Raw genomic sequence first — 16,977 nt, 5'->3', positions numbered from 1 at the left:
AGTGTAAGCAGTGTGAGGAATGTTTTATTACTATAAAAAGTCAAAACAAGTAGGTAACTATTTTATAAAAATTAATATTGCTTTTATTTTATGATTTATTTTATTTTAGGATAAGTTGAACTCTAACCTAACTGATATCACTATGTTTCCTAATCGTAGGCATTTTTAATAAGTTAGGCGTGATTAATAAAAAAATGTTATGCTGATGTTTTTTAATAAAAGATTGTAAATATTCTTGCCTATTATCATTATTTTTGTATTTAAACAGTCATCTAACAATGTTACAAAATCAGGTAAAAATTTTGAACGTGCATTTCCCGTTGTGTATGAGAAGGGAAATCCCGTCTCGATCTCGTCTCGAAATTTTATGAGAAATAAAAAATCTCGTCTCGTCTCGTCTCGAACTAAAAATTCAATCTCGTCCATCCCTAAATTATATAATTCCAAATGAATAGCACTTCATTATGTTATGATTTTAGGGATTCCCCGTTATAACCGACCATAGGTCCCATTAGGGTCGGTTAAGAGGGGGTCTACAGTACTAGATATTTACATTATAACCACTTCTGTGTTTGAAAAACTATTTTATTTTTGGATGATAATTAACTCTTCAGCAGCTGTTTGAAATCATCCAAGATGGCCGCCAGCCTACAAGGACTCTCAAGTAAGAATTGTTTCTCACTATTAAAAAAAAAATAATAATTGTAATTTGTAAACATACTGACGACAATGGTGGTACCCTACCATGCAGGCTACATTATCAATGACGAAGATAAACATGGACAACCTTTTGCGGTTATGAGTAACTCGGGTAACATTTTTAGAAAACAGAAAACACTAAAAAACAAGATCTGCTTTTGAAAAATGATAAAATATTTACCAGAAATGATGATTATATCAAACTGGTAAGGACATTGTGAGTATTCCATTATATTGTGAGTATTAGTTACATAGTCTTTGAGTTGACTCATCGGATATTATGACTGTTATTCGTTTTTAAATAGCTCCTGTAATACTTTGCAATTGTTCAAATTCAAGCAACATGTACACTAGTAAAATAAATAATAAAAGGGGTTTGAGAAATACCAAAATGTTGTAAGCAATAACACTTTACTTTTTTAATACAAACTATAATACAAAAAATGTACACTCAATAAAGCTAGGCACAGAAATAAAGTAAACAAAGCCGAGAGCAAAACTTAACAGATTTTTCTTTTATACAAACAATACAAAAATGAAAAATTAGAAAATAATAAAATGAGCATTTGAAAGAATAAAAGCTAACAATTGTCTCAAAAGCAGAATCATCTTTATTATCTGTGCACCCATTCTCTCGGAATGTTGAGTACCTACTTATATAAATGGCGACTAGATTAACACGGCTTCAGCCATTAATTTACAAAGAGATTCATCAGTAACTTATCAGAATCACAGTATATTAAAATCAAGTAGCAACAGTTAGTCAAAATAAAAAACCTCAATGACTTAAATAATTTTAAAAAATTACACATCAGATAAGTGAGTCAGCAGTGAATAAAATTTCAATTGATGAATTTCACCATTAAAGCAAAATGTTCATTACGACATATATAGAAAAATAAAGTATTTTTATGAACGGTTCATATAATTATGATTGTTAAAAATATTTTTGAAACTGTCTACTTTTTACACTAGATCACAAAGAGCTTGATGGAACTTTACATCGTATTGTAGACAGGGTTGTTGTGCCGTTGTTTGTTTAATGCTAACCTGGCTAGAGGATGCGTTTTTCCTTGTTGCTGCTTTTTGCTGGCAGCTTTGGCATTAACAGTTGCTACCACAACATTGGGGGAAGGAATTGAAGTCTTTATAGGTTGTCTCGCTTTTTTAAGATTATGCACAAAGAGAGTCGAATGTTTTATCACTAACGGTGGAGGATCTAGACTAGATTTTCTCGGAGGTACGGGCGGTTGGGGAAAAGTTGGTCTGTCTTCATACTTTCCTACGAGTTTACGAACGGACAAATCTTCCAAGGAAGTAGCAGGACTAGGTTTTTCTGTCCTATCACTGACAGGAGAGGAAGGAAGACTCCTGACTTTCCCACTTTCTTCAGTTTTAGGTTCAGCACTACCTTCTTCTGCATTCACACATTTAGCACTGCCAGAAACCGATTTGGCTTCAAATTCTTTTTTCAGATTCTGCACTAAACCCGGAACACTTTTTTGACCACTTTCGGTAAAAGTCTCGCTCTTAGTTTCGTCAACCGAAACACACCTCCTGGTAACATGAACAGAATTTTCTGAGTTTTTAATTTCCACTACATTAGTCTCTTTGGCAGAACTGTCTAGCGGAACAGTTATATCCGGACACACCCTTTTCACATCTATTATCCCCTCCTCCAGTTTCTGCTTGGTGCGCTTGACTGTGCCCCAGTTCTCTGTAGGTCTCATGTCGTACGAGCCCCAAGAACTGTTCCTGGAGGGCAGCGTACAACACCGAGTGTCCCCTGAGCCCCATGAGCTCTGTCGACTCACACAGTCCCGGGGGTCGCCCAACACCACTGCACTATCATAGGAACTCCAGCTGCTCTGTCGCGAGACCTCACACTCCCTTGTCACTTCTGCGTCCTCTGTCACCACACTTGGCACACTGCGACGCTCCTTGCGCTCCTCTCGCTCAAACACTCGGTCCAGGCGGTTAGAGAAGGGATCTCCATCTGGCCTCTTCCTCACCGTCTCTCCAGGATCCCAGGTTTCTTTTTTTGTCTGTAACATTTTACATTACTTAGACTTTACAATTACCAAGCTATACCAAACACCTTTTTCTTTTATCTTAAACAATTCCGCTTTAAATATCTTAATTGTAAAATACACAGTATTTTCTTTTAGTCAGGATTAGGCTTTAAGATGAGAAATCTAATAACCTAAGTATTAAATAGAGTTTTTAACATTTACTCTAGATATTTGTTAAAAAATGATCAGAACGTGCCTGCTAATCATTCCTTGTCAACATATTACAGTGAAACCTCACAAACTCGATACCTAATTTGTGGACCCACAGGTTGTCGAGTTTTGGTGTTGTCAAGTTATCCAGAACAATGAAATGTTTAATAAGATTTAATAAATAAATAATATAACAGTATTTACAAATGTAATATATAAAACAAGTTAACAATAAAATATACAACAGACAAATTTTTACATAAAAATGTATTGCGTACATGAGTAATTTTACATATTCAGTAAAGAATCTTCAAAGAAATGTCAAAAATTTAACAATCAAAACCTAAAAAGTTGAACAAAAGTAAGGCAAAGCTAGTTATACGTGCACCTTGTCAGCTGTAGATTGTCAATTGTTACAAAGAGTTACAAGGACTGTCGAGTTACTGGCTGCCAAGTTAGTGAGGTTATGTATATACATAATTATGAAAATGTTTTGATGTTTATTACATTTGCTGTTTTTTATATGGCAAACTAACTCATTTTCACATAGAACTGTTATTTAGTGTGTTTTTACACAGTGTTTACCTGTGACAGTGGTGGAGGGGGTGAAGACGTGGTCTTGTCCTCCTCAAACTGTGTGGTGAGGTTGAGTACGAGACCTCGTCGGTCGAGGCCAGGCCTTCGTCCCATCTGAGGAGTAGAGTTGCCGTTCTGAGACTCCAGAGCATTCACTCTGTGCTTCACTGTCGTCACTGTGGCTGACTCAGGGCTAACAAAAAAAGTTACATGTTAATAATTATTATGTATAAATATTCTGCTTTTAAGGTATTAGTTTTTTACAATTTATATGTTTTTAACACACACCATTTAAGTTTGCATGGACAGACATTCACATCATCAATAATTTACTGAATGTGTGTTCTGCTAATGTTGCTATATAGGCCTACTATACTAGCAGATTACCCGTCCTTCATGTGGGGTTGGCATATAAGTATAAAATGCTTATTGCAGTTATGGAAGAGGACACAGTTTAAGGAAATTTGGTTTTAGCGAATTTCCCTATAGGGAAGTTGCTATTACCGTAGGTGGCACGGTAAGACCTAGGCCCGGGACCGATTTACTTTTTCATTTTGATGTCCCCAGAGGCCAAAAACACTATTCGTTCAAATTTTTATATATGTATATATATACACAACGTATATATATATATATATACGTCCGTGAACGCGATAACTTGAGTAATTTTTGTCCGATTTTGATGAAATTTGGTTTGAAGGTGTAAGGCGGTATAAACTTGAATGAGTTCGCGAACCAGCATGATCGGACCATGGGAACAGTGTTTTACGGGGACTTTTATGGGGTAAAAAATGGTTTTTCTCATTTTTGACCCTCAAAACACAAAATTTCTCAATTTCTCTCTAGACCTTGTTAAAGAGCTTAAAAAAGCAAATAATTTAGTATATCAAAGTGTTTTGGTAACGGAGAAAATTCCAAAAATTGTAAATTTAAAATTCCCATGTTATTCTTATGGAGAATATTTTAAAATGATGTAGTTTGCTTGTTTATTGATAAATTTGGATTAAACTTGGCCAATTTATTTCTTTTATACTAAGCTATTAATATTTTACTAAAAAAACTCGCTTAATTAGTTTTCTTGTAGCAGCAAACCTAGGTACTTGTTAAACCTACAAGTCTAAAGTTTACTCGTGGCTGTTAGAAAATCCGTTTTACACTCTTCAAGAATTCTTGGGTTCGACTGTCCTAATCTAGCCTTAGATTAAGCCTTTTTTACTCTGTTACTTTGTATTATCGACCAATGTAAATATTTAGCCTAATTTGACAATGCCTATCTCAATGTATTTGATCAACGGCAATAAAGATTCTGATTCTGATTCTGATTCTGAACCTAATGTTATTTAAATAGATTTAAATTGAAAATCAGTTCAGACAAATGGAAATTCGCTTAGTCGGCAGGTATGCTGCGGCGGGGGTATTTTTAATTTATACGGTATGCTATAGTAGCTTATAGCCCACAACCATAGCCATAATTTTCTACCACTGCACCTAAACCATAGAAAAAGAGTTAAGTTATCATTGTGTACCACAGCTTTTTGTTGCTAGTTGGTTCAAATTATAGTCTGTCTGAATTTAATGTGCGGTTGAAGGACAAATTTGTTTTCCCCTGCTTTCTCCCTGACCCTGCCACCACCACATATTAGCCTACAGCTGGTGCTTACTGTTCATAATTTTACAACAGGTATCACTATGTTTACATTTAGTGGCTTAAATAACATTGCGACTATTCTGATGGTATTTTGTGCAATTTAATATTATTCAGTCTGAGTTTACTTGATTAGTGTTAATTAGAAATGGCCAAAAGGTGCCAAGATATTACAATCCAAACTAAAAACAAATTAAAATAAATCTTCTAGTTTTATTCTGTGGTAGTTCAATCATAATAAACAAAGGCTTACTAAAAACACTGTCTGCAATATTAAACAGATGATTGTTAGGGGGATTTCAGTGTAGAAAATGGTAAATGAGTGGGAGATTTCCAGTGGTAGGGAAATCATATATGGAATTCCAACCGCACAATTATTTTAGACAGACTATAGTTGTTGTCATAAATGCAAAACATAATAGCGCTGCACCCTGTTTTAATGTTATTTAATATCATAGAACCTGCAGTTGAAACAGCTGACAAAATTCTTTAAATCCTTCTAAATATGAATACTCATAAGGTTAATGTGGGAAACTCCAGAGCCACTGGGGCGGAGCTCGAAAGGATTTTTGAGATAAGAATGTCTATAAGTTAATCGGGAATGTAAGCTATCATCATACCAAATTTCAACCCTCTTTGTTTAGTATTTTTCGCGTTTACTTGTCATACAACTCTTGAAAAGTTTTTTTCTGAAACTAAAATTTGGATTATCACAGAGTAAGATTAGGCTATTGTCTTTTCATTTACAAAGTTAACATCCACAATATCAATCATTAGTTTAACTCAGGCTCAATCCAATTTTCTTAGTACATTTTAAAGCTCTTCCAAAGAATCAAAAGACAAAGGCCTAGACCTAATTATTTAGGAGGGCCTATATATAAATTGATTAGGTTACAATGAGGGTAGCAAAATCGTTATCTAGTTCATAAGATTTAGATTGCACAATTTACCTTCAACACAACACAAAAATACAGGAAACTAAAAAACATTTAAGCCTTTAACAGCCACATCCAACAATATAAGACAAGATACAGAACATGTAATGACATAATTTGAGACCGAGTAGGCTTGAATAACAAAAACAAAAATTATGCAAACAACAACTATGCATGTGATTGTCAATAGAAAGATAAAATATCTATAACAAATATTTTAACTTATAAAATAAGATTGTAGATCAGTTACAAGTTTAATATGTAGCCATAAACAGTTTTATGGCAGTAGGCAATGGCCAGCGGCAAATTGAATATTCACGAAAATACTGACTGAGTTAGAGATAACATTTAACAGTCATCATAAAACTATTATTTTTATGATAAAATAGAATTGGGGAAAGTCGTAAAGAAATGAAAGTGATAAAACAACAGTTCTTTGAAGTACTTTAAAACAACAATTTGTCGTGATAAAATGTTAATGGATTTGGGACTGCTAATGGGGTTTTTTGCATCATCACCCTAGTAATAAATTATGAAGATCATAAACAAACATCTGATAAGACTTTTATGTGCTTGGGGGTTGACTTTCAGTGCACCGCAGACCCCCTACAAAAGTGTGATGTTTATTGTGAAGCGTTATTGTGCGCCTAATGGTTACGGAGAAAATTCCAAAAAAATGTAAATTTAAAATTCCCATGTTATTCTTATGGACAATAAGTAAACTGTTGTAGTTTGCTGTTTATCACATATTTTGATCAAATTTGGAAAATGTTTTTATTTCTTACTAACTATTAGCATTTTACAAAAAAAAAAAAAAAAAACAGTTTTACCCTCCGTGATGCAGCAAACCTAGTTCTTGTTAAACTAATTCTATTTAAATCGGGAATAAATGTTATATTTTTAAGTAGACATTTCAGTGTAAATCCAATCAGTCAAATGGAAATTCGCTTAGTCTGCAGGTTTGCTGCGGCGGGGGTATTTTTTATTCTCGTGTTATTCTTATGGAGAATATTGTAAAATATTTTAGTTTGCTTTCTGATGGATATATATTGATCAAAATTGGAAAATCTATTTATTTTATACTAAGTAATTAATATTTTACTAGAAACCACACTTTTTACCCTCCCTGTAGCAGCAAGCCTAGGTACTCATAAAACCTAATGTTAATTAAATACATTTAATTGAAAATCAATTCAGTTAAATAGCAATTCGCTTAGTTGGCAGGTTTGCTGCAGCAATTGTATTATTGTTTATGTTTTATATTGTACTTTTTGCTAAATTTACCTGTAGTAAAGTAATTGTAACCAGAATTATCGAGGTGGGTCTAGGAAGGTCCTTGACCATTGTAATCTCTCATACTAACAGAGATCGTCATTAATGTTATGGTCTTTTTTATTATTTGCTCTTGTCTCCCTAACTACTGCTTGTGAACAGTATGTGATCACATGTTCCATCGCAACTGGCACTATTGGAGTGGTGGTGTATTGCTCGTCGGAGGCCTACTGTCGGAGCCCGTCGGACCAATGGGTTAATGCCTTAAAATTGTGGAAGGTGTCGTGTCGGAGAGCGTCGGACTAGTGGGTTTCCTGCTTTATCAGTAAAAGTAGTTAGTCTTACCCGGAGCTAGAGGGTGTGAGTTGCAGTATCTTGTTCTGAGAAACACTGTAGGCCAGGCCGTTGCTGCAGGGCATCCTGACATGCAGACTGTAGTTGCGAGCCTCCACTACGGGGGGTGGGGGAGGTAGAGGTGGTGGAGCAGGTGGGAGTGACACACCCTCCTCACATTGCCTCTCTGCTGCCAGCCGCTCCATGGACAGTGATAGAGGAGCTGTTACACAATACATGTTAGTACTTGGCAGAACCGAGAGAATGACAGATATTAGGTTAAAAATAGTGAGGGTCGGATATGAATATCGGAGTATCAGATCCATCGGATCTGAGCTAGAGCCGACGCATGTTCGGATCCACAAAAAATTGGATCTTAGGTTGGATTTGGTTTTGTTTTGATGGATCCGATTAGGTTTCATAAAACAAAAAATTTTACTAAATCATTGACTAGTTATTTACCCCACCATTTGATTCTATAGGAGTGAAAACAATGATTCAATTAATGCAGGAAGAGGCTGATTATAAGGCACAAACTGTGAAATTGCTTATCTATATAAATTATTGACATCGGTATATAATATGACATCGCCTATCCATTAAAATTATTGACATGGGAATATGATCTGACATTGCCTATAGAATATAAATGATTAAAGTCGGAATATACTGTGACATTGCCTATCCATATGTTGAGGGAGGGGGAAGAACCGGAACCGAGAACCAAAATCACAGAGCCGGTGTCGGAACCAGAACCGAAAAAATATGAAACCGACCCAACCCTACAAGTTAGTCTCCACGATTAATGATTCATTCATTAGCGAATTTCCCATATAGGGATAAGCTATTACCATAGGTCTCATGGTAAGATCTGGACCCGGGACCAATTTACTTTTTCGCTTTGAGGTCCCAAGAGGCCAAAAACACCATCCGTTCAAATTCATATATATTTCTATATATATATGTTGGAGATGGGCGTTATTTAACTTAACAGGATGAATAACAGAGTTGCGGACGCATCAACGTTATTGCGGCAACAGGTTGCAGAGAACTCCTGTTATTCTATTCTCTGTATACACTAACTTGGCGTCTGAACCCTAGTCTACCTGCGGACGGACCGGGGCCGAAACCTTTCTCGCCCCCGTTGAACAGCTGTTACCATAATTAGTCACCTAGTAGCACCTCCACTGCAATTATGAACTTTTTTGTGCGGGACGGAATTTTAATTTTTTTTCTGCACAAGCAAAAAGTTCATGAAATTTTAAGAAAAATTATACTAAACTTGACCATATTCCGTTAAGTTAAGCTTACGTTTAAATGATTTTTATCTGTTTGATGGTTATAATTGTATTTAAATTTAATTTACCAAAATACCTAACAATGTTATTCATATTAAAAATATGTCGAGTGGGTGTGGGGGGGGGGGGTAAAATATTCATATTATGTATACCGTTGATATTGTTATTTATATCTTTAAACCAACCCCCATGTCTTCCGGGAAATGAGTGATTCACGTCCTAAGACCTCTGACGATTCTGACGTGGGGGTATCGTCATTAGATTAATCGCGTATTGAAATGCTATTGATGAAATATGTATAATCTGACGAAAAACTACGGTAGGCCCGTCGTAGGCCAACGCTTTATACAAAAATTTAATTAGCTTAAAAACATTTACTCAACACATACACATAATTCTGTAATTTTTTATCGACAATTGCCCTATCCTTAGAAACATGATGATTGTATGATTATTTTAAGTTTCATTTGGCCCGTACAAAATGACGCAATTTTGACTTTTCATGCCAAATGCTACTTTCGCTCGCATTTACGATTAGTTTTTTTTACCTTTTAACACATAATATTACGTATACTTAATGAAACGTACGGTTTAAAAGTGTTTCACGTTTACAATAGACTTAAATGTGATTGGTTAGATCTACTCAAAGAAACATATGAATTAAGTTGGGACAAACTACATCGCCTCAACACGTTTTACATGTTTTTACTTCTTAAACTTTATTCCCGTAACAATATTAGGAAATTTAAATATATAAATCACTATTCCTTTTTTGTGTTTGCAGATTCGCGGTGCACGTCTGATTTAATTAAAAATAATTCATACATAACGATATTACAGTTTTATTTCTATCCCTAATAAAGTTTCTATTCCTCAGTAGCTACTGTACTTATGCCTGTAGGTTCTACAAACGTAATAAGAATATGGTCAAGTTTGGTATCATTTTACTTATTTATTCATGGACTTTTTGCTCGTACAGATAAAAATGTAAAATTCCGCCCCGCACAAAAAAGTTAATAAGTGCATTTGGGGTGTGACTTGGTGACTAATTATGGAAACAGCTGTTTAAGAAGTGAGCGAGCAAGGGACGGTCCCGGCCCGGTCGCAGGTAGTCAAGGGTCCAGACGCCAAGTTAGTGTATACAGAGAATAGTAACGTATCTATCCACACCACGTTGCAGGAAAGCCGTGCGGACAACGAATTATTACGAAAAAGAAAACATGCACTATGCACTGCCGTTGCCAGAGCAACGATAACTTGGGAAACGAACTAGAATTATAATAACACATCCTGTCTGGACAACGCCCGACTCCCGACTACAACTGAAAACTGAAGAACTGAATTGATCAACTGACAACGATAACTGAACGCCGCAACACCGACCGGCGGGCAACAGTTTTTAGCGGCAACGAGTTGGCAATCGTTATTAAAATAACAGGTTGCCGCAACACGTTATTGGGCAGCTGCGTTATCGTTACAACAGTTGCCAGAAAACAACGATAATTCCCATCTCTAATATACGTGTGTCCGTTAGTACGATAACTCTAACAAAATTTATCCGATTTTGATGAAATTTGGTATAAATTTGCAAACCTACATTTATTCTAACGAGTTCGCGAACCAGCATGATCGGACCATGGGAACAGGGGTTTATGGGGTAAAAATGGGTTTTTCCCATTTTTGACCCTAAAAGCATACAATTTTGGAATTTCTTTCCCAACCATTTTGTAGAACTTAAAAAAAGAAATAATTTAGTATATTGAAGCATTGTTGTATGCCTAATAGTTACGGAGAAAATTAAAAAAAGTGCAAATTTAAAATTCCAATGTTATTCTTATGGAGAAAATGAAAACTGTTGTAGTTTAATAATTGTTCATGGATATATGTTGATCAAATTTGGCAAATTTATTTATTTCATCCTATACTACTGACGTTTGGTCAAAAAACACTGTTTACCTTCCCCATAGCAGCAAACCTAAGCACTCGTTAAATGTAATGTTATTTAAATTGGGAATAAATATGTCTTATTTGTAGAAATATTTTTGTAAATATGTAATCAGACAAGTTGAAATTCGCTTAGTATGCAGGTTTGCTGCAGCAATTCATACTCAATTCATACTGCAGCTGAGTATCATTCATACTCAGTTGGTTCAGTTGTAAGACGTTGATTTATCTGTCTTTTAACACTGAATTTTTAATAAAAATAAAAGTCTGTGACCTCCTCCTTTTAACTTACGTTAAGAAAAGCAAAACAGGTGTTATGTGTAATCCATAATAAACTCACTAATGCTGTAAACTTCCAGCCAAGTTGGACACCATTTATTGAAATCATGCCCTACCACTAACTAAGTGGGTACACACATTAGTATGCTTAATATGGATTGCGTAAATTAATCAAACCTGTGCATGAAATCAATCTCAGAGAAACACTCGTCAGTGCAACAACACATCAGTCAATCAATTCAGCCACAGTGTAATCATTGACCGGACAGATGTGAGTGACAAAGAAAATCTGTATACTTAATTTAATAAGGGTTTTCACTGTAGTATCCCTTTTTCTGCCTTCCTACTAGTGATGGGTCGGTACTTGACGTCAAGTCGGTTCAACAGGTTCTTGGGTTATATTTTTATTTACTCATTTACAAAATTCAAATTGTCAACCATGATGATTATTTTTCACTTAAGGCTATTTAAAAAGGGCATATTTATCATGAAATATTATCAATAATAGGCTATAGGATGGTTATTTTAGTGTTAGTTGGTTAAGTTGCCGTCACTATTGTCAGCTGACAGAGTGGTGCAAACATTGACTGCAATTGCTCCACCATCTTCAAGCAGAAGACAGAAAGCAAGCTTAATAAAGACTGGATCAATTAAATAGTTTATTTGGACTCAACAAAATTATTACTTTACCTACCATCCTTTCCTTATCTGATTTTGATTAATGGGTAACATTAATAATATAGTTACAAGTTACAGGATTATTTAATTTAATTCATACAGTTCTTTTTTTACTTTGTTTTGCACAAACTATCGAAATACAGAAGCAACATAAATATCGCTGAATGTACAACTCAAACCTCAAATTCATTCCGGTTCACTCTAACTGTTTGACTCAGTCCAGTCCAGTCAGTAGCTTAATTCATATATTAAAGCCCAATGGTTAAATGTTTACGATTTTTACGAATCATATTGCATTCGATCTGTAACCACTGTGACAAATGGCAACACTGCGCATTGTGCAAGACTACAATTTTAAATTTCAAGTTCAATGGTAAAATTTAATTATTGATGGATGAAACTACCTGGCTACATAGTACATGACAAACAGCATAGCCTTCATTCAGCAAACCAAAATGGGCTTTTATTTGTTATTGTTCGTTTGCTTTGTTTGGTTGTTTGTACTTAATTTTGTTTTTGTTGAGGGAGGTGAGAAAGTTTAAATGTATAGTTTGGCCGCTTAGAAAACGACCTGCGCGCTAATGCTAAACCAATGCTGGAGGAGGTCGCTTTCTAAGCGGCCGAACTATAGTTTAGCGTCATCTGTAAAGTTTCTGTGAAATTGAAGAATGGGCCTTTGTTTTAGTCAGATTTCTCAAATAATTTATACAGGGTGATTGATATAAGTGTGCCAGCCGTTTTATTCGAAAACCATAAGAGATATCAAAAAAAGTTAAATGGTAAGTGCCTTGGACTTTTTATTTTAAAAAATGTAGTAAAGTCGAAAACATTATGTTAGCCGCCATTTTTCCAATATGGCCGCCAACTTTGATTTTTCTTATGGAACACCCTGTATTTTATTATGTATTCTGGTAGAAAATGTAATTTTAAGACGATTTTATTCTTGTAATTTTTTTCATAAACCTAACCGTTTCAAAGATAATAATGGTTTAAGTTGTGAAATTTTGAATGGTTTTCGAATAAAACAGCTGGCATGCTTGCTTAGGCCTTCATCGAAACTCTTTCTCATGCAAAATCTCATGAAATTTCAAAACTTTAACCATTATTATCTTTGAAACGGTTAGGTTTATGAAAAAAATTACAAGAATAAAATCGTCTTAAAATTACATTTCCTACCAGAATACATCATAAAATACAGGGTTTTCCATAAGAAAAATCAAAGTTGGCGGCCATATTGGAAAAATGGTGGCTAAAATAATTTTTTTGACTTGACTACAATTTATTTAATAAAAAATCCAAGGCACTTACCATTTAACTTTTTCTGATATCTTTTATAGTTTTCGAATAAAACGGCTGGCACACTTATATCAATCACCCTGTATGTTGATGTGAATAATTAAACTTGTTTTTTTTAAATAATAAGTGAAAGTGGATTAGTTTTTCAAAGGAATGTAGGGCTACCACAAGTTGTTGTTTTTATAGACTAATTTGTGATAAATTCTTAATAATTGCTTCCCAAGTTTGGAAGTATTTTAAAATTGATGAAGCAAACAACAGATTTGCGATATGCATCGTATAGGCTTATCTTTAGAGGTGGGGGGTCTAAAAGGGCTTTTAACCTAATGAAATGTCTAAAAACCCACAATACCGGTACAGGCACTAGGCCTACAAAAAAACCAAAACAGTCACCAAACTAAGCCTTTGTTAAAACTTTTTTTTCAACAAGCTTGCACCTTAAACTAAGTTATAACCTCAAATGAATATGTAGGCCTATTTTCTAAAAAGTTTAGTTCAAAACGTCCTTTCCATAAATGCATAAATACTTTTGTTCTAAATTTTCCTTAATACTGGAGCCTAAAATTAACTTAATGCAGGCTATAACTTAGGTACAAAATGACTCAAAACAAAAAGGCATATATATTTAACACTTCTGAAATGGTATATATTTAATATATAGGCCTATATATATATAATTGTTCTGATTTGAATGAGTTTGGTTCTTAAAGTGTTTTTTGTACAAACACAGTAGGCCTAAGATTTATTTTCTTAATCCCTTAATATAACGAACCTACACTAATGAAAAATAAAACAATTAAGTAGCCTAATTTTATTGAGGTACCGATGGTACCGGAACCGAGAATAAATTTTGGTTAGGTACCAAACATTGGTACCTACCAAACATTTGGTCATACCAGTACGAACATTGAAAAAGTGGTACCGACCCATCACTACTTCCTACCTAACGAAATCTTATGATTGAGATGTTAAAAGCTCATGATCCAGTGCAGGGACTTTGGTAATTAAAAAGGTTGGTTCCATGAGGGCTTCCCAACCTCAGCCTTTGATACATTTATAGATGGCAGTTTCAAAGATCCAGTGCTGCTGAATAGTTTTTCTTTATAGCAGCTTTACATATGGCTTGTAATTCAACAGCTGGCTAAGTGCAGTTTAATTTTTAACCACTGTCAGATTATAAACAAAAGAGAAAACGGTTTCTGAAAATGGATTTTAAATAGGCCACATTAATTGATATTTGTAACATGATTGAGTAGGTAAATCAATCTTTTATATTGCAGTTTTATTCACGATAACTTTGAGACACATTTTCTTAAATGTTGGATTTTCCAACTCACCTGTTGTTGCACTGAACAGGAGGTTAGCTGTAGCATGATCTGGAGACCAACTCTTTGGCCGACATCCAATCTTGGCCAGGTCGCTGCCAGTCACGTTGAGTCTCTCCTTGGTACCTCTCCTCTCTCCCCCCTCTCCTTCACTGATAGAACGTGCAGTAACACTAGGTATTGTAACACAGTCTCTTGTTTTTAGATTGGTTTCTGACTTGGACCTCTGAAGCTTTTCTTTGTTCTTCATCGCATCAAGAATTCCCTGCAGAAACATTGGTGATTGTAAAAAGATAATGGTATTTATAATTATAATTACCTAATACTGCCTTAAGTGCTTTTTTGGTCAGTAGATGTCTAGATAAATATTTGGATACAAAGTTGAATTATAAAATTACAAATGAACAGAACAGGAAAGAGAGAACATTAAGCCTCTAGACACTTTTTTTTAATTTTAGCTACAAAACATCTAGACTATTACAAATTAGTGAAATGTTTGTTGTATGCTACTACATCTTTTCATGAAACAAAACAATTATTTTACTCATTTTTTGTTTGTTTGTATTTTAATCATGTAAAAAAATGACTTTGAAGTAAATTTTTGAAAGGAGCACAAGATACATTTTTTACCCCACTAATTTTACCCCTGAAAAAAAAATGGTAATGACACACATTCAGAGTCTGCTTGTCTAAAAATTTAATATTTCTAAATTAATGTCCACCTTAACCCTTTATTTAAGTGGATATTGGCATTGTATGTTCCGAACACCCAATTTTCTAGCCTATAATGTTGGTTGCACTGCACCATGTTAGACTCTAGATTTTCAAGATCTCATTGCTGTGTTTGTCTAAATAATAATAGTCAGTTTTCTTATCAAAATGGAGAATAAATTGAATGCTCTAGATTTTTTACTGTTCTTTTAAAATATTAAAATAACAATGTAAAACATTAAGAACGTTATTATAGTTAAAATCATGTTATGTTTGACTTCAAGACATAAATTGTTAGTATATTGAAAGTATAACAAACCTGATAAGTCACAAGCTGCCCAATGAAGTTGGTGTTTGGTTTAATACAGTTGCGTTTCTGTTGGACGTAGTCCAATGCCTTTTTGAGATCCCAGTTGTAAGCCTTCATTGCATATGCTATTACCACGGACGCTGATCGACTGACACCCATCTTACAATGAACCAAAACCTTGGAACCTTGGGTTCTGTAATTATAAACAAAATCTTTCTTTAGAATTCTGCTTAGTATCAAGCTAAAAATGGTAGTTATTAGTTATTATTAAAAAAATTAAGTTATTAGCCAGTCACGCTACATTAAACAATGCTTAAACACAAACCATTCGTCTAAAGTAGGGCTACAAAAGTAGAAACACATAAAAATACCCCCGACGCAACAAACCTGCAGACTAAGCAAATTTCCATTTGCCTAATTGGATTTACACTAAAATGTCTTCTTAAAATTATCACATTTATTCCCTATTTAAAAAGCATTAGTTTAACGGGTACTCTAGGTTTGCAGCAAAAGGGAGGTTAAAAAAATGTTTTTTGTAAAATGTTAATAGTTTAGAATGAAATAAATTCATTTTCTAAATTTGATCAAAATATGCTCATAAACAAGCAAACTACGACAGTTTACGTATTCTCTGATTATAACTAGGGGTCTGCGGTACAGAAAATTTAAGGTCGGTACGGTTCGGTACGGTACAATATTTTGTACCTCGGTTCTCGGTACAAAATCGGTACGGTACGCGGCTACCCGTATTTTTGCGGTTTTCTGCTCAGAACTGTATTTAATCCATTATTTTTAACTTTAATACATTGACATTACTATGAAAATTGATAGTATCCTACTTTCCTGGTATTCTAACAACAATTACTGTACCACACATTATTAAAACTAAACCTTTTACTACTACGAGGATTGTGTCAAGAAAAATCACAGTTAAGATAAAGGCTTTACCTATTTTACTCTGAGATACTTTGAATAGCCATGATAAAAGTGGTTTTAAAAATAGGGTAAGAGTTTTTAGAAATATACATGTTTGAAAATTTATTGGCAAGATAATTTCACACAACTGGTAAATTATTTCCAACCAACACAATGTCTAGTTGTTTTTTAGATTTTTAAAAACATATAAAAGCATTCAGTACAAAGACAGTGCAGTTGCCAGCTGTTCACAGCAGACAACAATGAACAACTGGAGAATATGATGAAGTAATGGCAATGAGCATCTTTTTTTATCAGCTCCAAAACTAGTTATAAGATTAGAGGTGTGCGGATATCCGAAAAATCGGGTCGGATTCGATTCGGTTCGGATATCCGTATCCGAACCGGGCCCAAAATTCAATATCCGACTTTTTCGGATAGACAATATATTTTGACGTTTTGGACAGAAAACTAAATCTCCATAGCCACCATTAGGTTCCCAGGACAAAATTACAGCAATACGTTTCCAACGACCTAAC

At 34.5% G+C, this 16,977-nt stretch overlaps 1 protein-coding gene across 4 annotated transcripts in view; it reads right to left on the bottom strand.

Moving 5' to 3' along the window:
* Positions 1 to 1,093: 1,093 nt before the first annotated feature.
* The window catches only part of LOC129005887 (protein phosphatase Slingshot), a 219,935-nt gene continuing 204,051 nt past the window's right edge, over positions 1,094 to 16,977 (bottom strand). For all 4 annotated transcript variants that reach the window (XM_054434934.1, XM_054434926.1, XM_054434943.1 and 1 more), the window contains 5 exons: positions 15,533 to 15,716; positions 14,515 to 14,767; positions 7,695 to 7,905; positions 3,507 to 3,690; positions 1,094 to 2,744 (listed from right to left, as the gene is read on the bottom strand). In XM_054434934.1, coding sequence (XP_054290909.1) covers positions 1,698 to 2,744; positions 3,507 to 3,690; positions 7,695 to 7,905; positions 14,515 to 14,767; positions 15,533 to 15,716 — 1,879 coding nt within the window. In that variant the 3' untranslated portion in view covers positions 1,094 to 1,697. The remainder of the gene's footprint in view (positions 2,745 to 3,506; positions 3,691 to 7,694; positions 7,906 to 14,514; positions 14,768 to 15,532; positions 15,717 to 16,977) is intronic.

The sequence above is a fragment of the Macrosteles quadrilineatus genome, unplaced genomic scaffold (genome assembly GCF_028750875.1).
Source record: "Macrosteles quadrilineatus isolate MER2022 unplaced genomic scaffold, UCM_ALF_1.0 Scaffold_1__1_contigs__length_201487025, whole genome shotgun sequence".
Classification (NCBI taxonomy): Eukaryota; Metazoa; Arthropoda; class Insecta; order Hemiptera; family Cicadellidae; genus Macrosteles; species Macrosteles quadrilineatus.
The sequence above is the reverse complement of the archived record's forward strand: the minus strand, read 5'-3'. Positions and strand labels throughout refer to the sequence as shown.